Here is a 27,789-nt window from a genome sequence, read left to right as displayed (position 1 = left end):
CACTGCTGTCACTTACCTTTTATTAGGTTCAGTATTAATAGCACATCTTTTCCTGTGTTTTATAACGTGACATATGTGTAACTATTGACTACACCTCAACCCCGATATAACACGAATTCGGATATAATACGGTAAAGCAGTGCTCCCAGGGGGGTGGGGCTGCGCACTCCGGTGGGTCAAAGCAAGTTCGATATAATGCAGTTTCACCTATAACGCGGTAAGATTTTTTGGCTCCCGAGGACAGCGTTCTATTGAGGTAGAGGTGTAGATGTGAATGTACTAACAGCTGTAATATTTTGACTGACATACATCTAAGCCAATGAGGATTCAGAGCTTGTGGCAATACAGAAATGTTACAGGAAATAAAAATTGGTCTTGAATGCACATCCACCCTGAGCTCCTTGGTAGGCCTGTGAGAAGACGACAGACGCTTGCTAGTGAATGTTTTACTTGAAGCTACGTCAGGTCACGTCTAGTGAGTGTGCAGAGCTTCTGTGTCTAATTTTCTTATATACACTCTTAGATAAACTGCAACTCTGCACCAGGTCACTAGGTATCTGCTGAATCAAAAGGGACCTGGGAAAACTTTAATTAAACATGAGGTATTTCAAACTTTGTCCAATTGAGGGCCCTGCTGACAACACGCCAGGAACCTGACCGATGCACCTACTTGGCATTCAATGGAGCAGACTGCAGCCACCTCTCCTCTTTCATACAGAGGTACAACTTGTTTTGCTGACAGATTCCAGCATGCACTGCGCCATCTCAATCCCCGTGGCCTTAGAGATGAGACCAGCCACGTGCCGCCCTGCACAATTCTGTGGGCTGCATTATACAGGATTTGCAGCAGCTTCAGTCACCTGCATGTTGAGAAATCCCAGGCTGCCATCTAGCTAGAATCACTTTGCAGAACTGCACTTGAAGGGGCAAATTCTCAAAGGAATTCAGCTCCCACCTACAAAACTTCTGACTGGCCCATTTAAGTGCCTAAATGGGAGCTGAGCTCCTTTGAAAATCCAGCCCGAAATGTACTTAGTGACCAGGGGATCACAGGAAAAAAGGGAGGCGAAATAAGACATGCTGCAGGGGTCTCATCTATTCAGCGCTGGGTAGTGCAAGATTTCTCCTTGTCTGATCTCAGTGCTTTGCCTAGGACTTGTGCATTTTTTTGATTTCAGTCCAGCACCAGAGTACACCAATGATGTTTGATCAGAGAGAGAGCACCCTCTTTCACTGAAGTTTTTGTAAGCAGTGTGACTGTTCAGCTAAATATAAACCCAGGGCCGTTCCTAGCCATTTGGGTGCCCTACATAGCCACCCCGCAGGGGGTGGGGGGGACTGTGTGGGGCCCCAGGCCTCCCCCCCCCAGAGCCTGGGAGGCAGGAGCTGTGGGGGGCCACTTTTGGGGGCCCCACAGGCCCAGAGTGGTCCGGGGGATTAGCAGGGGGCTGGGAGCAGCCCAGTCCGCTTCCCTCGTCTCGGCCCCAGCCGTGTCGCTTGGGGGAGGGGGCTTGGGGGAAGGGATCCCCCCACTCACCAGCAGCGGCGGGAAGCGAAGCGCTGCGGCTAGGAGCTGGTGGAGTAGAGCGGGCTGGGGCCAGTGAGTGCGGGGTCGCTGGGCGAAGAGGTGGAATGGGGGCGTGCCCAGGGCAGGGGGAAGGGTAAGAGGCAGGGCAGAGGGAGTTGTCGGGGCCCCACACCCGCCTAGGGACGGCCCTGCCCCTTGCAGGGGGTCCGGCCGAGGGATAGGGCTGGTCACCAGGGCTAGTGCTGTCGCGTATGCAGCACCCAGCTGCCGAAGGCACCATGAAATTTGGGGCAATTTGGTGCCCCAAATTCCATGGTGCCCTAGGCAGCCGCGTATGCTGCGTATGGCTAAGGATGGCCCTGTATAAACCATCTACAGGGATCGGTGAGCCAGGGCTGACGGCTGCGTTCAATGGACACCTGAGCACGTGGCCCAACGAACAGTCGATCACCAGCACGCTTACAAGGCCCTGCAATCAGTGGCTCAGGGACCTGTCTGGTTCTGGAAGCCGTTGTAGGTGAACGGGGGGAGGGCTGGTGAGCACGAGGCGGTCTTTGACAGGCAGGCAATATGGTTCACTTCACACATGCTGGGGTCCTGGTCACTTCTGAAATAGATGCCGTCAGGTGAGTGAACAGAGGGGTCTTCATCGAAATAGTTGTAGGGTCTCAGGAAAAAGCCGACTCCGTTCCCCACAGTCACTGTGTTAGGAATATCCTCAGTATGTGGGATGTGCAGGAAGCCAACAGAAATCCAGGCAACCAGGTCCTGGAAGAGGAAGAGACGCGTCATTGGGCTATTTCAGGAGAACACACCTGGGGCAGACCCTCTGTAAACACCACTGGGCACTGACCATTGGTCCAGCAGACACTTCAACACACACAGGGAATGAGGGAATACGCTGCTGGCTGTGACATGACCTGTTCTAGCCAGCACTGTGTCTGCCCACCCGTGGGTTGGACTCCCCATCTGCTTGCTGTGTGTGTCTGTCTGACTGCCCTGCACACTCCCCTGGAAGACGCTGCAGCCCTCAGTGGAAGGAGAACCCAGCACACCTCATTTACGATGGTCTCATTGTCTATGAAGTCAGCGAAGGCCACGGTGGGCGTCCAGGGGTCGTTCTGGTTGTAGATGCTGGTGCTGGTCGGCTCCTCCTCTTTCCGTTTGGTGACGGCCAGTTTGTACCTAACGAGCAGAAAGAAGAGATTGATTTGCTCTCCCCATGCAGACTGAGCCTGAGTGACGACATCCGTGCTGGGAGCCTGGACTCCTGGGTTCTCTTCCCTGCTGCGTGAGCCTGGGCAAGTCACTTCTCCTCTCTGTCCCTGTTTCCCCAGCAGCAGAATGGCAATAATCCCTGCTCCGAGGGCATGTGACAATTAGAGAGTGGGTGTTTGTTGTGCATTTGTCGGGGCAGCGTGCTAGCGGCACACCCTCTCTGCAAATCAGCAGCGCTCACACAGCATCTGTCAATGGGGAGCGCCCCGGGAGAGGACCCACCCACACTTGCAAATGCTGACAAGGGGCAGGGGAGAGGATATGAAACGGAAGGGCCATGAAACTATCAGCACCACATGGTTAGACAGATGCATCCTGGAGGACAGGCCATGGCACAGGCTGTGTGGTGGAGAGATAGTCTGGGACATGACAGCAAGGGCTGGAGAGATTACCCTAGAGCTCCGGCTACAGGGACCTTGTGAGCCCCCAATTGCTCCCTCGCAGTGGGCATCATAATGCAGTTAAAGGGACACTGCTCAAGATGACAAGACTCAACATGTAGGTGGTGTTAAATAACAATCTAGATTCACATAGAGACAGGGGGGGCCATAATATCTTTTATTGGACCTCACCCACCTTGTCTCCCTAATATCCTGGGACCAACACTGCATACAACAATCGAGATTCACAGCATTTCAGGCCAGAAGGGACCATAAGATCTATCATATCCCTCCTGATAGGTAGGCCGTTAAATTTCACCCTGTTACTCTTGTATTGAGCCCCAGAACTTCAGAAATGGACCCAGGCCTGATCTGAAGACATCACGAGACAGAGAACCAACACTTACCCTGGGACTTCATTCTAATGGCTAATCGCCCTCACTGCAGAAAACTGGGGCCTAATTTCTGATTTGAATTTGTCTGGCTCCAGCTTCTAGTCAATGAACGACTGTGGAGAGAAGCAATTCTGCCCCTTTTCTCTTGCATTTTAAAGGCCAAGAACATTTATTTTAATTGTTTAACCTGTCCCCTGTAGGGCAGGAAGCTCCAGCCCCCAGCCCAGGGCTATGGCATGACCCTTTCTGATTTCCCTCTCCAAACAGAGCAAGGACAAAGTTAACAAAGAGCCATGGCCCAGGGGAAAGAGAATTTGGGTTTGAAATACTTTGGGGTTTGTGTCATCAGCAAAATAGCGTGGAGCACCTCTGGGGCTGACCCTGAGGTGAGTCGTCGTCGTCCCCTCCCCGCCCCCGACTGGGGCCCCCATCTCTGGGGCTGAGCCCACGGTGAGTCCCCCCCCCAGACAGGGGCCCCCATCTCTGGGGCTGAGCCCACGGTGAGTCCCCCCCTCAGACAGGGGCCCCCATCTCTGGGGCTGAGCCCATGGTGACCATGGGAGCTGTGCCTGGATGCTTTTAAAATCTATTTTTATCTTCACTCACAGCTCCCCAGACTCCAGCAGCTGGGCAGGGGGAGCGAGCGCCTCCGTACTCCCGGCCACTTTCCCTCCACTTTGTCCCAGCCCTGGATGCTATTTCAGTGCAGGGATTTTACATCATTTCCCCTGGGGGGGGGGGGGACTCGCTAGCAGTGATGGGGCCCCCAGAGCCTGAGCAATGGCAGAGAGGGAAAGCGCATCTGCAGAGCTTGCACCAGGTCAGTTTCTGCTTTGGATCCATCTCTCCGGGTCTCACATCCCTGCTGCCCCAGAGTGACCCCAGCAGGACAGGGTGGGAGAGCCGGGGTCAGAGGCATAACCCAGCCGGTATATCAATCCGAACACAGCATTATTGCTGCACCCAAGCAAGGCTGGATGGAAACAGGCCAGCATTGAATCCCCTCCTTGATCTTGGCATCAGACTGGAGAGTCCATCCAATCCAGTGTCCCGTTTCTGAAAGGTTCCACCATTTCAGAGGAAGGTGCAAGGAACCCCATAGGGGGACTTGTGGAATAACTGGTTCCCGTAGTGCCAGGCAAGCAGTGCTTGGCTCAGGCCCTGAAGCAGGAGGCTGTTGGCCCATTGCTGTACCATTGGGGGCTGCTCCCCACAGCCCCGGTTTTGCAGCCACTGGTCCCAGCATGGCACCAACCCAGAGAGGGATGGCAATTCTTTAAGCGCAAGTAGGAATTGCTTAATTTCTAAATGTAAACACTTACCTCCCCCAGCTGATGGACCGCTCCATGGAACTGGCTTCTGGCAGATGGTCCCCAGCAAAGCTGACTATCTGGATCCTGTAGCCACGCTGGTGGCCCCACCTATTTTCAACGTTGGTGGTGAAGTGGATGTATCTGGGAATCTTGGAGTGAAGTGGGAACACGGCCTTGTCCTCAGTGTCCAGGACTTTCCTGGTGAGCCGTGGCCTCTGTATCTGGTGCTCTGGACTCCAAGGAGCCTGCACGGTATCGAATGTCATGTCATGAGCCACCAGAGAATTCTTTGTTCCTACAAGGCAAAGAGAAAACCTCTGAGAAATTGCACCCTTGACCTCCTGGGGTTCCCGACAGGTTGTAAGAGTCAGGCCTTGGCTCATTCCAAGCTGCAGGCTGCAGAGGCAGGCCCTGCAGCTCACTCAGGAGGACGAAGAACTGTGTGAAAGCTCTTGAACAGAACCAATCTATTGCAGAGGAAACACCACGCCCTCCAAAAGGAGCAGCTGACAATACTACAGAACAAGGAACTTCCTACTCACTTAGCATGTTGGGACATGAAAAATTCTAGCGTTCTCTGCGGGATCGACTCATCAGAGTGATGATCCCCAGCCCACCCTGCTGTGCACCCGAACTACTTGTGTCCTCTTGGAAACTCCCCCTTGCTCCACTGCTTTCCATTCTTCAGCCATGTGGGAAATGGGGAAAGGTCATTTCCCCCCATAACTCCTGGGAAAAAGGGTGTTCTCCTCTCTCAACACTTAGAGCTGGCATGGGGAACTGAGATTTATTGCACAGGGCTTACTATACAGTGCATGTGTTTCAAAATCACCTGCTATATTTCTATGATGTCTCTTCAGGCAGCTCCACCACTAAACGATGTATCTGCCACCCTCTGTCTGTGACATGAGTATAGAGGTAGTTCTTTAATAGGTGCATCTTTTTTCATAGGTATCACCAGTCCATATTTAGATCGTTCAGCCATCTAACTCCTCAAGGGTAGCAAGGTGTTACAGTTCACCCTCCAATCCTCTAATTGTGCAACCTTCAATAGTCTGTCATCCAGTCTTCTAAGAGGTGCTGGTCCCATGGGACTCATGACCTGGGTGGATTAGGGGCAAGGCCCAGCCCATCTTTGTTGAGAGGACTAATGTTTAATTTTAGTTATAAAATACCTTGTGCTTGGCTCAAGAGAGTTTAAAAGTCCAGAAGGGGGACAGAAAATGAACAGCTGAATATAGCGAGGAGCTAGAGCTCTGCGCCTGCAGCTCTCCAAGAGGACGCCAAGTGCTTTCAGCCAACGCAACACAAGTTAGAAGCATTATAGCATCACAAGAGACTCTTGCTGGCTGATGATGCCAAGAGGGCAGAAACGGTCCCCAAAAGCTTCCAACAGCTGCTGCCTTTTCACAAGTTAACTCTTCCATGGGTGTGAAACTAGTCACAGGAGACACATGACACAGGGGTATTTGCCGTTGAACCCTTCCTGCCCCAGGTCATGCCATGGCAGTCAGGAAGGAACTGAAGTTTCAGCTTCTTGCCAGCTGTCCTGCGTGTCTGACACTCCTTGTGGCGGCTGTCCCATGTGTGCTGAGAATGCCTCTGGGACCGGACTTGCTCAGCGGATGCTCCACTGCTCAGGCTCACACCTATTGGGATGCTAATAATCACCACCTAGTGGTTAATTGGACGCTTTACTGGTATGTGGCTAAGGTATGGTTGGTATTCTGTCACGTGACACTGTTCATGCAGAAAGTCACTAGCAAGAGTAATCTGTTTTCCATGCTATATCCTAGTCTAATAGCTGGGTTTGATTCCTGCAAGCATCCCCTTTGGGGCTAAGTAGGTCTGTTACATAAAGTGGCCTCTTACCTGTGCAGAATGAATGCATGCCCCCACAGGTGGATTGGAGTGAATCCGTCCTAGCTTCTTATTCCCACGGGCAGTTAAGTTATACTCTTCCATGTTCAATGCTGAATCCTTTCTTCTCCCCCCATGGAGGCAGTTGCATCCAAGATCTATGGCATGCAGTCAGCAAAGTTTGTGTCTACAGTTCCTAAACCTGCCAAATTTGATGTTTTTTCTATGGAAGTTGATCCAGAAAGTTTTCTAATTTAATCTGGCTGCTCCACTTTATCCGCTGCTCTGGTGAGTTTCTGGGCCACTTTTAGTTACACTGGTCTCCGGCTCGCTTCATGGGGAGGGGACCCTGCCAGCTCCCGGAATGGCAACCTATAGAATGCAGAGCTTATATCTAGTGGCCCCAATTCTTGCTGCATTCCAGACCCTTTACATCATTTCAGAACAGGGCAGATCCCAGAGCAACCCAGGGCTGGTGTAATGACACCCCGACACACTCAGCTCCTGGCAGGGGAGTGAGCCAAGGGGTGGGGAAGGATGCGGCTGCCTCATCCCTTTGGGTTGCAGCTGTTCTGGGCTGTGGGAATCTGCCTTCAATTAGATTCTAATTTACACTGGGGAATGGGCAGGCCCTGGCCAAGCCCAGAACTCAGAAGCCCCCTTTGCGCCACCTTGGGCTGCTCTTCCCAGAATGTGGTTCCCCATAGCTACAAAGAGCATCGCAGTGCTGGGTGTCCTTCACAATGCACAGGCACGAGAGAGAGAGAGAGAGAGAGAGAGAAAACACATGCAAAGAGACCTACCTCCAACATCCAAGTCCACTTTATAATTGATGAGATGGTTGTGCATTGTCCCTAGGGTGTGTTCCCCAACCCGATTGCCATGTTCGGTGCCTGTGCCATAGCTAAAGGACGAGCTAATATAGCCAGTGGCGTGGATTTTTACTTCAATAGCTCCGTTCTGGTAGAAGATGAAGTCCCAGACGTAGTCATAGTTTATGAGAGTTGAAATGGCCCTAAGAACAAGGGCATATTTAGTCAGACCACCATAGTACAGGGACTGCAAGTTGGAGTAATGGCGCCTCAGTGGGACTGAAGTGTCCTGCTCGAAAATACATAAGGAGTTTTTATTAACTTTAGGGGTCTCTGATTCAGCTAGATAGTGTCTATCCACATAGGTGGCTGTGTAGGGGCAATCAACACCTCTGACCAGCTCAAAAGCAAACTTGCCGATGCCAAAGCTCCCATCCATATATCTAGTCACCATCCCGCCGGGACAATTAGAGCCGTAGACAGCAAGGGCTTCTTGGAGACTCAGCTCATAGACAATCCTCTCTCCATTGAACTTGATGTCAAAGAGACGTGGTCCTGTGTTCACATCCATCCCAAAGGCGAAACTCCAGGACTGGAAGATGACGTGATTGTTTTGGATGCTGTAGCGGGGCTCACAGGGCTCATATTGCAAAGGGCCTGGTGCCACGTGGGCTGCTCTGGGCCTCATGGAGCCAAATTCCTCGTCAGGTCGGACTTTCTTAACTTTTACATCTTTCACGCGGCCTTGTATGAACTCGGTCTCCAGCTGCTCCATGTCTCCATAGTACTGGCCATTATAGAACACTTGGCTTATCCTCCACTGGGAGACGTTCAGGCTGCTGTGATTAACCAGCACCTCCAGCCCCACTGGGTGCAGATAGTAGCCGCTGCCATGCACGTTCTGGAACAGAACAAACCAGGTGGCACGATCTCCTGACTGGAACCCCCGAGGAACTGTGGTGAGGGTAGCAAAATTGGTCTCATCATAATCACAGCACTCTCTGAGCAAGCTGGGTGCTTTGGCGAACTCCTGGTAGACAAAGCGGTCAATATCCTTGTATTCCTTCTCAGTCACCGGTCTGCGGTGATACGGCAGCTTCCCTCCGTACTTCCGCACCGTGACATCCCTGTGAGTCGTCGGCTTGGGCAGGGGACCCACCACGTACTCCGTGACATTCGGATCTGGTTGGTTTCCAAAATACACCACAGCCAGGGCCTGCCGGGGGGGTCGCCTGCCCCCACGATCCAAGAACCCCAGCACCTCTGCCTTGGTGGGGATCTGCACATCAATGTAATAAATGCAGTTATCGGAAGGGTTTGCTTGAGAGGCATCTACCAATGGCACCCCAAGGTTTTCCTGAAGATACCTCACCACTTGCCCCATTTCTTCCGGCGTCAGATCAGCGAAGACCAGGCTCTGATCACTGTGCTTTCCCCCCTGGCTGCTCAGGGGCTGCGGCTCACAGCTGGCTGGTTTCACTCCTCTCGTCAGCAACACACAAACCAAAGCGAAGATCGTGGCTAGCGCCAGGACCAGGAGGATGAGGACAGTTCTCAGGTTCATGTTGCTGCCGCTGCAGAGCTGGCTCCTGAAGCCTCACAGAATGGGGGCGCCTGCTGCAGTCAGTTTGCTGCTGGGCGTGTTATTCCAGGAGAGCTGGGTCTGTTTGTGGGGAGGTGCAGGGCTAGAGGAGGGAGATGTGGTGGGAAGACGCCTGAGGTTTGCTATCAACCATAAAAGGCTTCTTCTCCGTCTCCAGACCATTCACAGGCTCCGCTTCTTAAGCAGCGCTTTAGGTCTCCACACAGCACTCACTTCCTGGCCAGCTCTTCGGGAGGCGGGTTACAGAGGCTGCTCCCAGCTCCATGGTCCTTGGGGCTTTGGAGTTGTTTTAGAAAACACAAGCATAGACTCCAAACAACAGGGAAAGCAAAATGCTCTGGACAACAAAGCAGAGACGTTGCAGACGAGAGATGGTCTGCTAGGGGCTTCTTGCCAGATGCTGTAACCCAATCCCTCCCTGGCTACAGTCCACTTCTCTGCTGCCGTGTCCCAGACGTCCCCACTTTGGGCTTCCCTCTGTCTTGCTTCGCACGATTCCCCTGCATGGTGATTTACTTGGTTACATCCCAAGAGCTGTTGTTTGGGCTGATCAGTCTGGATTTGTCTCTCACACCTGCTCTGCTGACTCCTTCATTCAGTGTTTGACGGCTCTGGTGCTGGGTCCCCATAGCTGTTCCCTATTCCAGCCTCTCAACATAGCAGGGAGTTCCCCCACTGGGTGTGTGGCACCCTACTGTGCGACAAGCCCTCTTGGAATGAACTCCTCACTGGTGGTACAACCCAGCGGGAAGAAGACTGGGCCCATGGGGGCTAGGGACTCTGTCTTTGCTCGTTTGTTTGTCAAGCACCATGCTGAGGCGATCTGCAATAAACAGGGGCTGCTGGGAGGGGCATGGGGCTGCAGGAGGCCTTTAGAAATAGGGTTTATATTCTGTAGCGGCACCCAGGTGACGGGCACTGAACAAACATACATGGAGAGACAGCGCTTTCCCTCCAGAGCTCACGCATGTTCTGAAATGAGCCCAGAGCAAATCAGCAAATCCCACTCCCCTTCCCCACATTCTGAGGGTTGGATGCACCAATCACAGATGTGCTGTAGGCAGGTTCTGATGATGGCCAGACCGGGTCAGAGACCAACAGTGTCTCATCCCCTCAAAAATCTCCTTCCCCAGGGCATACCCCTCCGCCCGGGGTCTGAGATGGATTTGGTGCAGAAAGATAGGGAAGCCCAGGCTTCTCTGACTCCACTCACAGGCTCAGGTGCAAACCCAAGCTCAGCTAAAAGAACAGGAGTACTTGTGGCACCTTAGAGACTAAACACATTTATTTGAGCATAAGCTTTCGTGGGCTACAACCCACTTCTTCAGATGCATAGAGTGGAACACACAGACAGAAGATATTTATACATACGGAGAACTTGGAAAGGTGGGAGTAGCCAGACCAACGGTAAGAGGCCAATCACTTGAGATGAGCTGTCATCAGCAGGAGAAAAAAACCTTTGAAGTGATAATCGAGATGACCCATAGACGGTGTGAGGATATTTTAACATGGGGGAAATAGATTCAATTAGTGTAATGACCCAACCATTCCCAGTCTCTGTTGAATTGTATCTAATGTGCATATTAATTCGAGTTAAGCCGTCTCTCTTTGGAGTCTGTTTTTTGGTTGCAAAATTGTCACCTTCAAGTCTGTCTCTGAGTGGTTAGAGAGGTTGAAGTGTCTGGCTCAGCTGTCACTCAGTTTGCCTTGTTAGCAAATTGTCCTTTTCCAGCCCTAACTCCCACGCTCAGCCAATGCCACATCTCCCTCAGGCCTCTGCTCCCATCCCCACATTTCCAGCCTGCCTCTGCTGCCTTCTCTCCTGCTGTTTAGGACATTAGGTGTTTTCCCCTCTTCCCATCCCCCTTCCCTTCCTCTTTTAAGGTCCTAAGTTCCTTTCACCAAACGCTCGGGGAGCCTCCAGCTCTCGCTGTGTTACATGCTTTGCTTTTGTAACAGCCGGGCAGGGCTGGCTCCAGGGCTCCAGGCTGGCTTCAGGATTTATGGTCTCTCTGAAACCGGCATGTTGCCAAAACCAAAGCGTTTCCTGCACGCTCCACCCCACGAGCAGAGCTGACCCGGGTGACTATCTCTGGCCTCATCCTGAAGGCTGCTGCCCCTTCATACCAGGAACAGGGGAGAATCTGGACTCTGCATGGGGGTGGGGGCTTCACCCCTGATTGGTTAAGACCCCATGGCCTGTCCTGTACCCCCAGTTTGGCAGAAATGGCAAGCTCCGCTCCAGCATTTTGGAATGGTCTCCTTGGGCGTTGGGCAGGGAGGGGGCTTAGACCAACCCTTCCTATGATGGAGGAGAGGTCTGAGCTGCCAGCTCTGCCCCTTTCCTTCCCAGGAGCCCCGTTCCCAACCCCGAATCATTTTCAAATTCATCCTTCCAGTGGAGCAGGGCAGTGTCCCAGCAGATAAAATGCCCATCTCCTCTCGCGGCCAGATCAGTGGCCCACTGGGTTCTTTTGGGGCAACATATCCCTAACTCTGGCCTGTGGACCATCCCTCTGCCCGGGGGCATGGCTCTCCTTGTGACTTGACCCAAACCTGCACGCAGAGCCCTGTCCCCTCGGCAGGCAGCGGGGACAGGCCCTGGCTGGGAATGCTTGTTGCAAAGTGGGCATCAGAGGGGGCCCCAGGGCACAGGGGGCTGGGATTGGACAGGCTGGAACCCCCCAGGAGTGAGATGGATAAGGCAGTGCCATTGGCTGTCTGTGGGGAGCAGGGCTGCCCGGCCCCTGGCACTCGCCTGGGGTGCTCACACCAGCAGCACCCGCCATGTCTCAGCTGCGCTCTCATGATGGGCACTGGCCTGCAGCGCCTCCTTCTGGCCCCGAGCTGATGTGCCAACTGCCTCTGCCTCCCGTCTCGCTGCCCCAGGCCCCAGCCCAGAGTGGCAGAGACTCAAGGTGAGGGGGAGCCCCAACTCCAGCCCCACAGCCACTGCCGCTGGCTTCCCAATCAGCCCAGCACCCCAGGCCTGCACCCCCCCCCCCAGCCCAGCTTGTGAGGACTCAGGTGCTCCAACACGGGAGTCACAGCCTTGTGCCCCATCTATGCTTCTGCTGCTCTTCAGCCATCTTGCTTTTACATCCAGTGTTTACCAGAGATCGCTGTCCCCAAAGCTGCTCACTTAGGGAGCAGATGCTGAGGAGCCACTTGTCAAATCTTCATCCCTTATTCCGTTCCTATTGCTGAACTACCCAAAAGGTCTGGAAAGCCAAGTGAGTAGGAGTGACTCAGCTCACAGCCTTCTGCACAGGGCCGGCTCCAGGGTTTTGGCTGCCCCAAGCAGACAAAAAAAAAAAAAAAAAAGCCGCGACCGCGATCTGCGGCGGCAATTCGGCGGGAGGTCCTTTGCTCCCAGCGGGAGTGAGGGACCGTCCACCGAATAGCTGGATGTGCCGCCCCTCTCCGGAGCGGCCGCCCCAAGCACCTGCTTGCCAGGCTGGTGCCCGGAGCCGGCCCTGCTTCTGCAGGGCGCCAGACTCTCACGGCAGCCAGATCAGACCCTCAGGAGAGGCCTCAGGCTACAGGGCTTTATATATCTGATGCTCTTGAAAGGCACTAGCCCATGAGGAGGACTGGCTAACCTCGGTGAGATCTCTCAGCTGCTGTATGGCTTGTGCTTTCTCAAGGCTGGGATTTAGGCAAAGCTTCAGGCCAGAGCATGTTTTAAAGGTTGACTTATCAGTGTAGGCAGCGCACACTCCCCCTGTGGAATTCGTTTCCAGGGGATGTTATGAAGGCCAAAACTATAACAGGGTTCAAAAAACAACTAGAGAAGTTCACGGAGGACAGGTCCATCAATGGCTATTAGCCAAGATGGACAGGGACGCAACCCCATGCTCTGGGTGTCCCTAAACCTCTCACTGCCAGAAGCAACAGGGGATGGATCACTCACTGATTGCCCTGCTCTGTTCATTCCCTCTGAATGGCCACTGTTGGAAAACAGAATACTGAACTAGATGGACCATTGGTCTGACCCGATACGGCTATTCACACGTGCTTACGCTAAGACTCTTAGCCCCTTCAGCCTTCGTAGACACAGGCAATGCAACACTTTAAGAATAAGGCATTTGAGATAACTTTGGACCAGCATCAAGCTTCATTATTTTCACCTGAGCCAGTTACTACTCAGTATTTATTATTGTGATCAGAGGAACAGAATTGGCTCTCCTTCTACCTGCCTCCCTCCATGCGACAGGTTGGATTTAAACAGGTTATTCTAAAAAAGACTAATGCAAATGGTCACCTGGCAGTGCACTGAGAATGTTATGTTTCCCTTTAAAGATACAGCCCCTTGTAATAGTGAAGTTACTATATAAAAAGCTACACAACATCATTGACAGAGGGACTTGAAGACAGATTTCCATTATTAAAATAGATTTTTTCAGCAGAGGAGTCACTCTGGTGCATCATATTCATTTCTCCTACCACACAAAGACCCTGCAGCCCACAGCTCTTACAGTCTCGTCAGATTTTGGAAGCCGTCATAGGTGAACGGAGGGAGGATTGGTAAACATGAGGCACTTTTGGACAGGCAGGCAATATGGTTGACTTCACATGCACTCGAGTCCTGCTCCCTGCTGAAAAAGACGCCATCAGGTGAGTGTATGGACGGGTCTATGTCATAATAATTGTACGGTCTCAGGAAAATGCTGACTCCATTTCCCACAGTCACGGTGTTGGGAATGTCCTCGGCATGTGGGATGTGAAGGAAACCGGTTGTTATCCAGGCAACCAAGTCCTGGGGAAGGGAGACAGTGTCACATAATTTGGTTATTTTAGGAGAACATCCATTGGGGAGCACATACTGTCCAAGGACAGAACCTGCGAATGCCACCTGCCGGGCTCCCTCTTTAGGACAGTGGCTTGGGCAATGGAAACATTTTCCTGACCTTTTTTCCCCATTTGTTGGGATTTCAGATTTTTCAGACTGTCCTGACCAGCTCTGCTCATTCACTCTACACACGACTCAGTCGCAGGGACTTCACAAGGGCAAAGAATGAACAGGTGCCAGCTCGGAAGAGGGGAAACATGGAGTGCTGTGAGTTATTTCTCCTTCCCCAAGGTTTTCCTTTTGTCCCACAGAAACCAAAAGTCCTGTTAGCAATGTCTGTCTGAGCCCTGAGCAAAAGAACGGGGTTTGTCTGCGTGGGTCCTGGGCTGTGGATAGCTCTAAGACTGAGCATAATACTCGGCACACTGTAGTATATGGCCCCAGCACAAAGAGAACCCAACTCACCTCGTTTACGATGGTCTCATTGTCTATGAAGTCAGCAAAGGCCACGGTGGGCGTCCAGGGGTCGTTCTGGTTGTAGATGCTGCTACTGGTTGGTTCCTCCTCTTTTCGTTTGGTGACAGCCAGTTTGTACCTAACGAGAGGCAGCCACACAGGACAGGGACATTTAAAACCAGATTGGGAGAAATATACTACAGGAAACACTCTGCCCTAACCCCACCTGGCAGGGTGGACGGGGCATGGGCTACATAATGTAATGGGTCTTTTCCATCTCAAGCTTCTATGATCCTAATGTATACCTCACAAAACAATTACCACAACATTCAGCCCAGCCGGCCGGATCTACAAAGGAAACACCAGAGACTGGTATAGCAGGGTGCCAGTGAGGTGCATCAGCAGAAGGGGAATAGGTGTGACCTGGACAGACTGGAATAGCGGGTACTGCAGGTCATGACGGAGATGCACTGACTGAGCTGTGGCCAAGGGGTGAGGCAGGACTGGGAAAACAGAGGGGGCTTCAGACCACAGTTAAGGTGCACTGGAAGAAGTGAGTGGCAGCAGGGTACAAAATGAACCAATGAAGTAGAGAATTCAATCAAGGTTGCAACAGAGGTTTGGCTTTAAACTCCAAGGAGTGGGCAAACAGCTGATAGGGCATAACTAAGGCTACGTTTATGTCATGGAATTAGTTACTTCCAGAGACCTCGGTGACATTTGCTGCTTCAGCCCCAGGGGATGCAGGACTCTAGAGCTGACAGCCAGTGGCAGACTCCTGAGGGGGCCCTCCTTAGGGTTCCAGTGGCCGTGCAGGAGGTGGGGGGTGTCCTGTTTTCTCTTTGGGAAATATGGTCACCCTGCATTTCCCAGCTGCTGTGGGTGGAGGGGGAACCCCACAGCTCCCAGCCACCAGGGAGCCGCAGCAGCAAAAGTCACAGACGGGTCACGGATTCCGTGAATTTTTGTTTATTGCCCATGACCTGTCCATGACTTTTACTAAAAATAACCATGACAAAATTGTAGCCTTAGGCATAACTCCCAGTGATAACGTCATACCCTTTCATTAGAGCGTACAAGAGCCTTTGCCCACGTCCATTCTATGGGTACCTGAACCATGCAGCCACTGGACACCTAGACACCCACAGGTGACTTATGCATCATCATAAACTACGTGGTAACATCTAGATGAAAGCTGCCTACCTCCCCCAGCTGATAGCTCGCTCCATCAAACTGGCTTCTGGCAGATGTTCCCCGGTGAAGCTAACAATCTGGATCCTGTAGCCACGCTGGTGGCCCCACTTATTTTCACTGTTGGCTGCAAAATAGATGTATCTGGGCATGTTTGAATGGAGCCGGAACGCAGCCTTGTCCTCTGTGTCCAGGACTGCTTTGGTGAGCCGTGGGCGCTGTATCTGGTGCTCTGGACTCCAAGGAGCCTGCACAGGCTCGAATGCCATGTCATGGGCCACCAGAGTATTATTCACCCCTAAAAGACAAAGAAAAACACCACTGAGAAATCACTTCCTGTACTTCCTAGACAGCATATGCATTCTCACCATCACCCCGTCCCAGAGACTCTGAACGACGTGGGTTCTGCATGGGGCCCATCCACGTCTGCAGCTCTATGCCCAACAAGTAGTCTAACGCCAAACGTGCGGCTAAATCCTTCTCAGCAATGACTGCAGTTGTGATGAGTGGCTGAGATGCAATGAGATGTGACCAACCCCATCATCTGGCTCCCGTAATCACCTAAGGTGAAATTCACCCTGTGCAGAGAGTTAAGTGGAGCCTAAGAGGTGCATTACCCTTGTGCTAGCCCCTGCACTCTCCCCAGATGACAACACAGCTACTGTAATTAACAAATGTTACATATACAATAGATTGGTGGTTTTCAACCCTTTTTCATTTGCAGACCTCTAAACAATTTCCAAAGGAGGTGCAGACCCCATAGTCTGTGGATCTCCAGGTGTCTGCACACCACAGGTTGAAAACCACTGCGATAGAGCAAATAGAATATTTCTGCTCATGATTTTGCAGCTTCCTAGAAGAGACGGTGATCTTGCAAAGTGACAGGGGGAGTGAGCAGCACCTCTCAAGAACTGGGTGATTCCATGTAATTCAGGGCCTTGCAGGGAATGAGTCTGAGCAGTAAGGGTCGGGGAGGGCGGCTTTTGTCATATGTGAATTCCAGGGATTTCTAGAGTGGCATTATGATATTTTCTATTGTATTATCCATCCCTTTCCTAATGGTTCTAACCTTCTGTTCACTTTTTTGACTGTTGCTGCACACAGAGCAAATGTTTTCAGGGAACTATCAACGATGACTCCAAGATCTCTTTCTTGAGCAGTAATAGCTAATTTAGACCCCATCATTTTATATGTATAGCTGGGATCAGATTTTCCACTTACCAGCATTGAATTTCATCTGCCATTTTGTTGCCCAGTTTTGTGAGATTCCTTTGTAACTCTTCCCAGTCAGCTTTGGACTTAACTATCTTGAGTAGTTTTGTATCGTCTGCAAATTTTGCCACCTCACTGGTCACCCTATTTTTCCAGATCATTTATGAATATGTTGAACAGCACAAGTCCCAGTACAGATCCCTGGGGGACACCCCTATTTACCTCTCTCTATTCTGAAAACTGACCATTTATTCCTACCCTTTGGCTAGGTCTACACTACCCGCCTGAATCGGCGGGTAGAAATCGACCTCTCGGGGATCGATTTATCGCGTACCATCGGGACGCGACAATCGATCCCCAAATCGGCGCTCTAACTCCACCAGCGGAGGTGGGAGTAAGCGCCGCCGACAAAAAGCCGCAGAAGTCGATTTTGCCGCCGTCCTCACAACGGGGTAAGTCGGCTGCGATACGTCGAATTCAGCTACGCTATTCACGTAGCTGAATTTGCGTATCTTAAATCGACTCCCCCCTGTAGTGTAGATGTACCCTTTGTTTCCTATCTTTTAACCAGCTACCAATCCATGAGAGGATCTTCCCTCTTGTCCCGTGGCAGCTTACTTTGCTTAAGAGCCTTTGGTGAGTGACCTTATCAAAGGCTTTCTGAAAATCTAAGTACACTGTACACTATGTCCACATGCTTGTTGACTCCCTCAAAGAATTCTAGTAGATTGGTGAGGCCTGATTTCCCTTTACAAAAGCCGGGTTGACTCTTCCCCAACAAATCACGTTCATCTGATAATTCTGTTCTTTACTATAATTTCAAACAATGTTCTGGTATTGCAGTTAAGCCACCACCCTGTAATTGCCAGGATTGCCTCGGAAACCTTTTTTAAAGTAGGCATTACATTAGTTGCCCTCCAGTCATCTGGTCCAGAGGCTGATTTGAGCAATAGGTTACATACCAGTTAGTAGTTCCACAATTTCATACTGGAGTTCCTCCAGAACTCTTGGGTGAATACCATCTGGTCCTGGTGACTTAATACTGTTTAATTTATCAATTTGCTCAACATCCATCTCTATTGACACCTCAGTTTGGAACAGTTTCTCGGCTTTGTCACCTAAAAAGAATGGCTGGGGTGGGGCGTTCTCCTCCACAACTAGAGCCCTGCGTATCCATGGATATCCGCTTTAGATCTGCAGACAGCCGCATCCACAGACCATTTTTGCGGCTCGGACACAGATACAGATTTTGTATCTGCACAGGGCTCTACCCATATCCTTTGGGGGAGGGATAGCTCAGTGGTTTGAGCATTGGCCTGCTAAACCCAGGGTTGTGAGTTCAATCCTTGAGGGGGATCTGGGGCAAAAATCAGTACTTGGTCCTGCTAGTGAAGGCAGGGGCCTGGACTCAATGACCTTTCAAGGTCCCTTCCAGTTCTAGGAGATAGGATATCTCCAGTTAAAAAAAAAAAAGACTCTGCAAAGCATTCATTTAGTGTTTCTGCAATGGCTTATCTTCCTTGAGTTCTCCTTTTGCACCTCACTCACTCAGTGGACTGGTTGGCATCGTTCCTGCTTCTGATGTACTGTAAAAAAAATTAAGTAAAAGTGGCTTATTCCACTACTAGGAGACCTCCATATCTCAGTGAACTTCCAAAAAAATGGATAGGCCAACACCCAGGCTTCAGGACTAGCAGATGTTTGGACTGAAAGTGGAGTTCTTGGCCCAAACTCAACAGAAAAAGCTGTGAATCATAAGTCATATTCCGGGACGATACTGGCACAAACTGCCATTTCGAGCACTGTAGTGCCTGCTTCTTCCACAACTACTGGACTTTATAGCAAAGCACGATCAAGATCTCAAAGAGCATATTGTCAAAGCCGATCGGTCACATTCTTATGGCAAACTCGTATCAGTTCATACTTCACAATACTTTCAGAAAATCTCCCCTCTACATTTTTGACCAGCAAAGGGGAGGGGAGGGGAGGGGAGGGAGTGAACCTCAGGTTTTGATGTCAGTACACGAAAATGGTGGCCTTACTGCTCTTGTTCAACCATGCACAGAGAGAAGGAAATTGAGAGGTGCAGCTCTTCACCTTCAAATGTGAATTCGAATACTGCCATTCTTCACGAGCTGTGACCACACAGACTGCAAGGCAGGGGTGCTACCTACAATGCGGAAATACATCGGCTACCAGCTGAAGTGGTCAAAGAGTTCCAGCAAGGAGACTGTGTGGTCAAGAGATCATGTCAGAAGTTCAACCAAGTGGACCCTGATCAGAGCCAGGAGCGGCTTACTGGGGTAGGGAAGAAAGGACTGTAGGCATCACCAAGACTTGCTCAGTCCTCAGCAGATGGGCCTTGTCTTACAACCTGAGAGCCCATATCACAGCAGACAGTAGAACCATGATCCATGTTGGCTTGGATGGCAACTTGTTCAAAGAAGCAACGTGACAATGAAGATGAGGATTCATTCTTATGAACACTTCAGAGGTTCGAGGTGTTCTCTGGGGATGAGCCACCAACTTCATTGCAAAATATCGCAACAAAAGATCTAGCTGCTGAAGCCATACAGGGCCCACTGCTGAATGCAAAGAGCCTAGGAAAAGTGCAACTGGACAGCTGTGTTGAGAAACAGCTGATGACACAAGAGAGGGATCCTGGTCACGTACATATTCATCATCCACTGCCAAAAAATAATGCTCCAACTTTTTCCAAGCTCTCTGAGGTGGGGGGAAGAAGTCAAAGGAAAGGCTTCAACTATGAAGATGGACAGAAATATTCTTCAGCAACTAATCACAGCCTATGAAGCCAGCAGGACTGTGAAATTGCAACAGATTTTGACACGAGTTAATGCCAATCCCTTTGGCATTAGCACAGGCAAAAGCAATATTGGGTGATGTACTGACAGACGATGTCCACTGCCCACCAACAGTTAACCCTGCTGGGAGGAGCTGTCTTGTGACAGATGCGTAAGATTTGGTACAAGCCATAGGAAAGCCCTCCAGGGCCAAAACATTTGGAGACCTTGTAGACACATTTGTAAGAACAGGCCTGGAGCAGACTTTCACAGAACAGACATGCATTTGGCAGTTACTGCGAAGAATATATTAAGTGTTGTACAAGGCAAAAATGCTCAAGAAGTACTAGACCCATCTGAAGAAAGGGGGAAGGCAGATACGTGCCTCTCCCAAGTAACTGGATGAATTTCATTGCACTGCCAGAAAATCAGGAGGCTCCTGCAATATTTTTATCTGAGTAACTAAAACTAGTCTACTAACAAATTCAGTGCATGGACATGAGATTGGTAAGGGCCCGTGGGAATAAGATAATCGAGATGTTCACGAGAAGGAGTCCCAGGAACTTTCCAAACTCTGGGAGCAGGAAAAGGTGGTTATAGTCTCTGGTTCTCAGTTTGAGTTGCTCTGGCTTCTTCTGCTTAGGCAAAGTGAGTTTACTTGAGGCTTTCCTTGAAAATAATTTCAGTGCAGCTACAGCAGGTCTGGGCTTATCTGCCTCTACTTGCCCTCGGGAGGGCAGAATGCCAGAAATCAAGCCCACAGCTCTATCCAGGTTGGATTGTTTATTTGTATCTTTTTAGTTTAGGAAAGAAACACATTGTCCTCCTCCAGTAAGGCTGGGGTTGTTTGCTCCTCCCACGGACAGCAGCTTTTGTATAAAAATCATCCATGTGGCTTTTGTCACAAATGAAAATAACGCCAAGAAAATCCCCATCAGCGCCCGGCAGCTGCAGCCCAGTAGGGTTAGTGCAGAGTGACTTGCAGTCTCACATCCCAGCCTGTGCGGGGGTGGCAGGTGCCGTCTGTGCCATACCCTGCAAAGTGGATAGCGCAAGTTCAAGCCAGATACAGCAGAGCCGCCTTTGTTATTCAGGGACAGGGCCGGCTCCAGGTACCAGCAAAGGAAGCAGGTGCTTGGGGTGGCCAATGGAAAGGGGCGGCACGTCTGGGTCTTCGGCAGCGGGTCCCTCGGTCCCTCTCAGAGCGAAGGACTCGCTGCCGAATTGCCGCTAAAGAATGAAGCAGGGTGGTAGAGCTGCCGCCGAAGTGCCGCCAACCACGGCATTATCTTTTCTTTTCTTTTTTTTCCCCGCTTCGCCGCTTGGGGCGGCAAAAAAGCTGGAGCCGGCCCTGTTCAGGGATCACAGCTGTCAGCTGGCCCTGAGAGACGGAATCCAAAGCTCGGGGTCAGAGGATGAGAGGAGGCAGAGATGCATGCTCGCAATACTGTGTATCACAGGGATGGGGCAAAACACAGCCCTTTCCTTAACATTGCTGCCAGAACACTGGCTGTGGTCAGCTGGACACAGAGAAGGCCTGTTACTGCAGAACATTCCCAGGTGATTGAGTTGCTGGACTGATTGCGGGAGGCCTGGCAGGTCACCACCTTAGACCTGACCAAAGCTCCTGGCAAATTTCCACTCCTTTTGGCATCTTGGGAAGAAATGGCTCTTCCCGCATAGGGCTCATCCTGTTTCTGAATCCTGCTCCTTGGATTACACAGTGCTGCCTGCAAGCCTGGACCTGGATCCTTCAGCATTGTGGCTAGCACGCTTACGCGTGCCAGCAAGTTAAAGAAGTATGCGCTGGATGAATGGACTGTAAGGTGGATAGAAAGCTGGCTAGATCGTCGGGCTCAATGGGTAGTGATCAATGGCTCCATGTCTAGTTGGCAGTCAGTATCAAGCGGAGTGTCCCAAGGGTCGGTCCTGGGGGCGGTTTTGTTCAATATCTTCATTAATGATCTGGAGGATGGCATGGACTGCACTCTCAGCAAGTTTGCAGATGACACTAAACTGGGAGGAGTGGTAGATATGCTGGAGGGTAGGGATAGGACACAGAGGGACCTAGACAAATTAGAAGATTGGGCCAAAAGAAATCTGATGAGGTTCAACAAGGACAAGTGCAGAGTCCTGCACTTAGGACGGAAGAATCCCCTGCACTGCTACAGACTAGGGACCGAATGGCTAGGAAGCAGTTCTGCAGAAGAGGACCTAGCGGTTACAGTGAACGAGAAGCTGGATATGAGTCAACAGTGTGTCCTTGTTGCCAAGAAGGCTAACGGCATTTTGGGCTGTATAAGTAGGGGCATTGCCAGCAGATTGAGGGATGTGATCATTCCCCTCTATTCGGCATTGGTGAGGCCTCATCTGGAGTATTGTGTCCAGTTTTGGGCCCCACACTACAAGAAGGATGTGGAAAAATTGGAAAGAGTCCAGCAGAGGGCAACAAAAACGATTAGGGGGCTGGAGCACACGACTTATGAGGAGAGGCTGAGGGAACTGGGATTGTTTAGTATGCAGAAGAAAAGAATGAGGGGGGATTTGATAGCTGCTTTCAACTACCTGAAAGGGGGTTCCAAAGAGAATGGATCTAGACTGTTCTCAGTGGTAGCAGATGACAGAACAAGGAGCAATGGTCTCAAGTTGCAGTGGGGGAGGTTTAGGTTGGATATTAGGAAACACTTTTTCACTAGGAGGGTGGTGAAGCACTGGACTGGGTTCCCTGGGGAGGTGGTGGAATCTCCTTCCTTAGAGGTTTTTAAGGTCAGGCTTGACAAAGCCCTGGCTGGGATGATTTAGTTGGGGATTGGTCCTGCTTTGAGCAGGGGGTTGGACTAGATACCTCCTGAGGTCCCTTCCAACCCAGATATTCTATGATTCTAACTACTGCTCCAGGGATTTATCCCAGCTCCTGAAACCAGCCACCCCTAATGCCAGCCACCCCTCTGCATTGGCTGTTTTTTTTCTAGCTAGAGAAGATAAAGCCAGTGAAGAGCATTATTTACTTCCATCCTGAGGCTCTTCCCTTGCCTCCCCACACCTGCTTGGCCAGGCACCTGCTGAGTGACATTTGTTTGCATGAATCTTTCCTTATTAGGGACAGCAACGCTCTGGGTCACATGGCTATTGCCCCTGGAGAAAGCCTACGGACCAAAACCCCACTGGGCAAGCAGCAGAGACGGCGTCTCACCAGGAGGGCACCAATCTTCAAAAGGTGACGTTTGGCCTGAGGTAACAGACACTGGGATGTGGATGAGCCTGGGCTGAGAAATGCAACAGAAGTTATAATAATATGGAGATATCCTATCTCCTAGAACTGGAAGGGTCATCGAGTCCAGCCCCCTGCCTTCACTAGCAGGACCAACTACTGATTTTGGCCCAGATCCCTAAGTCTCCCCCTCAAGGGCTGAACTCACAACCCTGGGTTTAGCAGGCCAATGCTCAAACCACTGAGCTATCCCTCAAGGCAGACGCCTAATGGAGAACCTCCCTCTCCCTGTTTCCCACCAGAAATCTTATCATGCCATGTTGGACAAGGGCCATTTCTTTGTGAAAGGACAGTTGGCTCCCACTTCCAATAGTATTTTAATTTGTCCAGTGGAATTTCCAGCTGGAGGGTTAGTGGTCCCCTGTTGACCCAACAGCGACCAATGGAAGGAGCTTGATGGAGTCTAGTGCAAGTCAGCAGGGTCAGCACCCTGGGCACTGCGGCAGGAAGCAGCAGACCTGGATTCTGTCTTACTTCGGTTACTCTCTGAGCTTGGTATTCGTGTCCCCTCCATTTCCCCGTTTAAGTGAGAACAATACGGTTGACCCAGCTCTGCGAAGCAATTCAGGAGCTAGGACTGAAGGTCTGATGTACGTGCGATGCATGCTCACTTCGGCAGTTTGCACTAGAGCAGTGGTTCCCAACTGGGGTTTGCCAGAAAAATGTCACTAAGGGCGGACAGAGGACCCCGGGCATTGGAGACAGCAGGTGGGACCCGGTTGCAGGGCAGACAGCCCGAGCCCCAGGGAGAGCGGGGGCCGGGCAGCTGGGGCATCCATCACACTGAGGAAATTTAAATTTAAATCCCTGAAAATACTCGTTTTTAGGAGGGGGTTCGCGAGATTTCACAATTTAGCGAAAGGGGTTCACGGGCTGTTAAAGTTTGGGAACCACTGTACTAGAGTATTTCCCATCTGCCGCTTCTTGTCAATCACTCTCCTCATCTCCCCACCGCCAGGAGCTCTCTGCCTTTCTGTCCCTGGCGACTGGCTGGGATTCAGCAGGCTGTCTTTTCTCTGCAGAACCCCAAACTCCAGTTCGTTTGGCGCTGGGAAGGGGGCAGGGGCTGCTGTTACCAGAATTCAGGCCAGAGCCTATTGCCGAACGCAGCTGGTAGGACAGACTTCTCACCTATTCATCTGATAGACAGTTGCAAGTCACGTGCAGAGCATAGACAGACAAGGGTGTTTGATGCAGGCCTCTTACACAACCCGCCCCAGACCCACCACGCCTGAGCTTGCTACGGCTGCTTCAACCCCCGGCAAAATCCCAGAGGGCTTGTGAGACGTGGGTGAAACGTAAGAGGTTATTTAAAATGGGTTTGTGCATGTCCTGTGCCTCTCCCCGAGCCTGGGAGCTGCACACAGCAGTCTCAGCGCTAGAAGGTGAGCGCCAATGTCCCAGCCCCAGGAGTCGGGTGAGGTTCCTGTGACTGCTAGAAACGGATCTGCCAGCATCTCGTCTCCTGTAGGATTCACAGTGGTTGGGTGCTCTAATGCTGCTCTCTGCTGGCCGAGCGTTGTGCTGCCGGGCTGAACCAGACAGTCGGCCAGTTACACTCATGCCCCTGCCAAAGCTTATGCTCAAATAAATTTGTTAGTCTCTAAGGTGCCACAAGTAATTCCTGTTCTTCGTGCCACTGCCCTGACGTCAGCGAGTCAGCCACAGGTACCCGAGAGCAAACGCAGGCTGCTGTAGCCGAGGTGGCCGCATCCCTCTCCCAGCGTTCGTTCGGGGATGGTGGGTATTCGAGTGCAGGTGTCTGGGGAGGGAGCTGCACAGCCTGTTAACATGGGCGAGGGGTCTTGGAGCAGCAGACAAAGATCTGAGCACCGTCTTTCAGCACTCCCGGGGGGAGGGGAGGAATGGCCTGAGCTGCTGCGGGCAGCCCCTGGGCACGAGGAGAATTCTAACGGTGACCCAGTAGCTGTTGGGCTCTGTACCCGCTCAGGCTCTGGGACTAGCTTGCACCTGCCGTTAAGATTCTTCACATAAAAGCCTCTTGGGTTCCCATGCACGCTCCCGGCTGGAACATACAGTGGACGAGGGTCCGGGCACGTGACCTCCCATTTCATCCAGAAAGGGAGGGGTTGTTGCCTTTATACCTGCGCCCACCCACCCCACGTTCAGTCTCGGGCTGTGCAACTTTTCCGGCAGCCCACGGGACTGACCTGGCTCGCTGGCAGCCCACGGTGTCGATCCACACCCTACGGCGTCTTTCAGGGGGGGCGTTGGCACTTTGGCCAGATATGTTCAAAAGGCCCTGTGGAGACTAGAGCTAAAGAGGAGATCAGAGCGAGAGATTTTACTCTGGAGAAAGGAGGAGGGTAGATGAGACACCTCCGCTACAAACAAATATATAAACTTCACACACACACACACACACACACACACACACACACTCCTGTCTTCCCTTTCCCAACACTACTCTTGGGATAGCCTAAGATTGGAACGTGGGCCTGGGCACTGTGTGGCAAACACAACGCAAAGAGGGAAACCAGAGGGATGATTAGAAACAGAGAGTTCTGCAGTACCAGCCCTAAGACAGAAAGGAAACAAAAGACCCGCAGCTGGGAGATAGACACACCTGGGTCTTACCTAAATGAGTCCCAAGCAGGCGATGTTGGTTACCTACATCTTAGGGGATAAACAGCCTTTCCCTGTAACCCTTCAGCCTACGTGGCCAATTCCCCCAAGCAGAAGGAGTGGCAGAGAGCGGAGAGCAGACATATCCATCGAGGAAGCTAATACACAAACAGCAGTAATGAGACCAGAGCAATTCTGGGATGTCCCTTATTGAGTTACAACTCAAACATGCTCAGTGGTTGTCTTGAGAACTCTTCACTGTTTATCAGGTTCCCGATTTTGACGAATAGAGATTCCTTAACTTCATTTCCTTCAACCGTGGAAATCGGTAAAATGACCAGTGTTCCCCAGCCTGGCCTTTGCTTTTCATGCCAGCTCAGGGCTCCATTCTCTCACTTTGCTATGAATCAGAGAGGTTACCCAGCAGCCTCCCAGCTATTAAGGAGTCCGATCAGCAGCAAGGCAAGTTAACACTTGCTCGCCATAACCAGAGTGAGGACACAAAAGGGGGCAGAGATAGAGAAACACTATTGATGGGGCACACGCCAGGCAGGTCCCTCTCATGCCAGAGAGAGGAGAAAAGCAGCACTCCCAAGTCCAAGAGAAACCTTATTTTGCAAATCTAAATGTACCTGGGAGGTGCTGAGACACTAAAAGGATGGGCACAAAATTAGAAAGAAAAGTTACACAGAAACCTACCTCCAACGTCCAAGTCCACTTTATAATTGATGGAATGGGTGTGTACCGTCCCCAGGGTGTGATCCCCAACCCTATTGCCATAGTCCAGACCGTCACCATACAGAAAGGATGAAGTCATGTAGCCTGTGGCTTGGACTTTGGCCTCGATCGCTCCGTTCTGGTAGAAGATGAAGTCCCAGACGTAGTCATAGTTGCCCAGAGTGGCAATTGACCGAAGGACCAGAGCAGAGTTGGTCAGACCCCCGTAGTACAGGGACTGCAAGTTGGAGTAATGACGCCTCAGAGGAGACCCGGTGTTCTGCTCAAAAATGCAGATGGAGTTCTTATGCTTTTCAGGTGTGTCTGTTTCAACTAAGTAGTGTGTGTCTACGTAGGTGGCTGAATAGGGGCAATCAACCCCCTGGACTAACGAGTATGTCAATCTCCCGATGCCAAAGCTCCCATCCATGTACCTGGTTGACATCCCTCCAGGACAGTTGGACCCATAGACAGATGTAGCATCCTGGACACTGATTTCATAGACAATCCTCTCCCCCTTAAATCTGATGTCAAAGAGACGCATCCCCGTGTTCACGTTCACCCCAAAGGCAAAACTCCAGGCCTGGGAGACGACTTGGTTGTTTCGGACACTGTAGCGGGGCCCATGCGGCTCATACTGCAGAGGGAACGGAGCCCTGGGGGCTGCTCGGGGCTGCATGGAAGAGAATCCCCCGTCGGGTGGGGCTCTCATAACTGGGGCCACTTTGACATGGCCCTGCTTGAACTCGCTCTCCAGCTGCACCAAGTCCCCATAGTACTGGCCGTTATAGAACACTTTTCTCACCCGCCAGTGGGAGACGTCCAGGCTGCTGTGATCAACCAGCACCTCCAGCCCCACCGGGTGCAGGAAGTAGCCGCTCACGTTGTGGAACAGAGCAAACCAGGTGCTGCGGTCTCCGGACTGGAACCCCCGGGGGGCTGAGGTTAGTGATACAAAACTGGTCCCATCATAATTAAATACCTGATGCAGGAAGGTAGGGGCTGTTGAGAGCGCCTTCTTCCGTAAGAAGGTTTCAATCTGCTCATACTCCTTACCCAGCACTGGTCTGCGGTGATACGGCAGCTTCCCTCCGTACTTCTGCACCGTGATGTCCTGGTGAGTCGTCGGCTTGGGCAGGGGACCCACCACGTACTCCGTGACATTCGGATCTGGTTGGTTTCCAAAATACACCACAGCCAGCGCCTGCCGCGGGGGTCGCCTGCCCCCACGATCCAAGAACCCCAGCACCTCTGCCTTGGTGGGGAGCTGCACATCGATGTAGTAAATGCAGTTATCGGAGGGGTTTGCATTATAGGCGTCTACCAATGGCACCCCAAGGCTGCGCTGCAGGTACCTCACCACTTGCCCCATTTCTTCCGGCGTCAGATCAGCGAAGACCAGGCTCTGATCACTGTGCTTTCCCCCCTGGCTGCTCAGGGGCTGCGGCTCACAGCTGGCTGGTTTCACTCCTCTCGTCAGCAACACACAAACCAAAGCGAAGATCGTGGCTAGTGCCAGGACTAGGAGGATGAGGACAGTTTTCAGGTTCATGTTGCTGCAGTCAGGAAGGCAGAGGAGACTGTGAGGCTTCAG

General features: G+C 51.6%; 2 protein-coding genes across 5 annotated transcripts; both read right to left on the bottom strand.

Annotated features, from left to right (window-relative positions):
- LOC117869342 (membrane primary amine oxidase-like) lies at positions 1 to 27,789 on the bottom strand. Of its 4 annotated transcripts, XM_034756121.1 has the most exons (5): positions 27,718 to 27,789; positions 7,558 to 9,100; positions 4,904 to 5,189; positions 2,584 to 2,713; positions 1 to 2,296 (listed from the first exon to the last, which is right to left on the bottom strand). In XM_034756121.1, exons 1-5 carry the CDS (start codon positions 27,745 to 27,747, stop codon positions 2,012 to 2,014), a joined length of 2,274 nt encoding a protein of 757 aa, XP_034612012.1. In that variant the 5' UTR covers positions 27,748 to 27,789; the 3' UTR covers positions 1 to 2,011. The 4 variants fall into 4 exon arrangements, with proteins under 4 accessions (XP_034612012.1, XP_034612013.1, XP_034612014.1 ...); XM_034756122.1 differs by lacking the exon at positions 27,718 to 27,789 and having other exon boundaries at positions 7,558 to 10,731; XM_034756123.1 differs by lacking the exons at positions 7,558 to 9,100; positions 27,718 to 27,789 and adding an exon at positions 6,767 to 7,066.
- LOC117869343 (membrane primary amine oxidase-like) lies at positions 13,264 to 27,783 on the bottom strand. Its single transcript, XM_034756125.1, has 4 exons — positions 26,178 to 27,783; positions 15,621 to 15,906; positions 14,427 to 14,556; positions 13,264 to 13,928 (listed from the first exon to the last, which is right to left on the bottom strand). Exons 1-4 carry the CDS (start codon positions 27,745 to 27,747, stop codon positions 13,644 to 13,646), a joined length of 2,271 nt encoding a protein of 756 aa, XP_034612016.1. The 5' UTR covers positions 27,748 to 27,783; the 3' UTR covers positions 13,264 to 13,643.

The sequence above is a fragment of the Trachemys scripta genome, chromosome 23, assembly GCF_013100865.1.
Source record: "Trachemys scripta elegans isolate TJP31775 chromosome 23, CAS_Tse_1.0, whole genome shotgun sequence".
NCBI classification, from domain to species: domain Eukaryota; kingdom Metazoa; phylum Chordata; order Testudines; family Emydidae; genus Trachemys; species Trachemys scripta.
The sequence above is the reverse complement of the archived record's forward strand: the minus strand, read 5'-3'. Positions and strand labels throughout refer to the sequence as shown.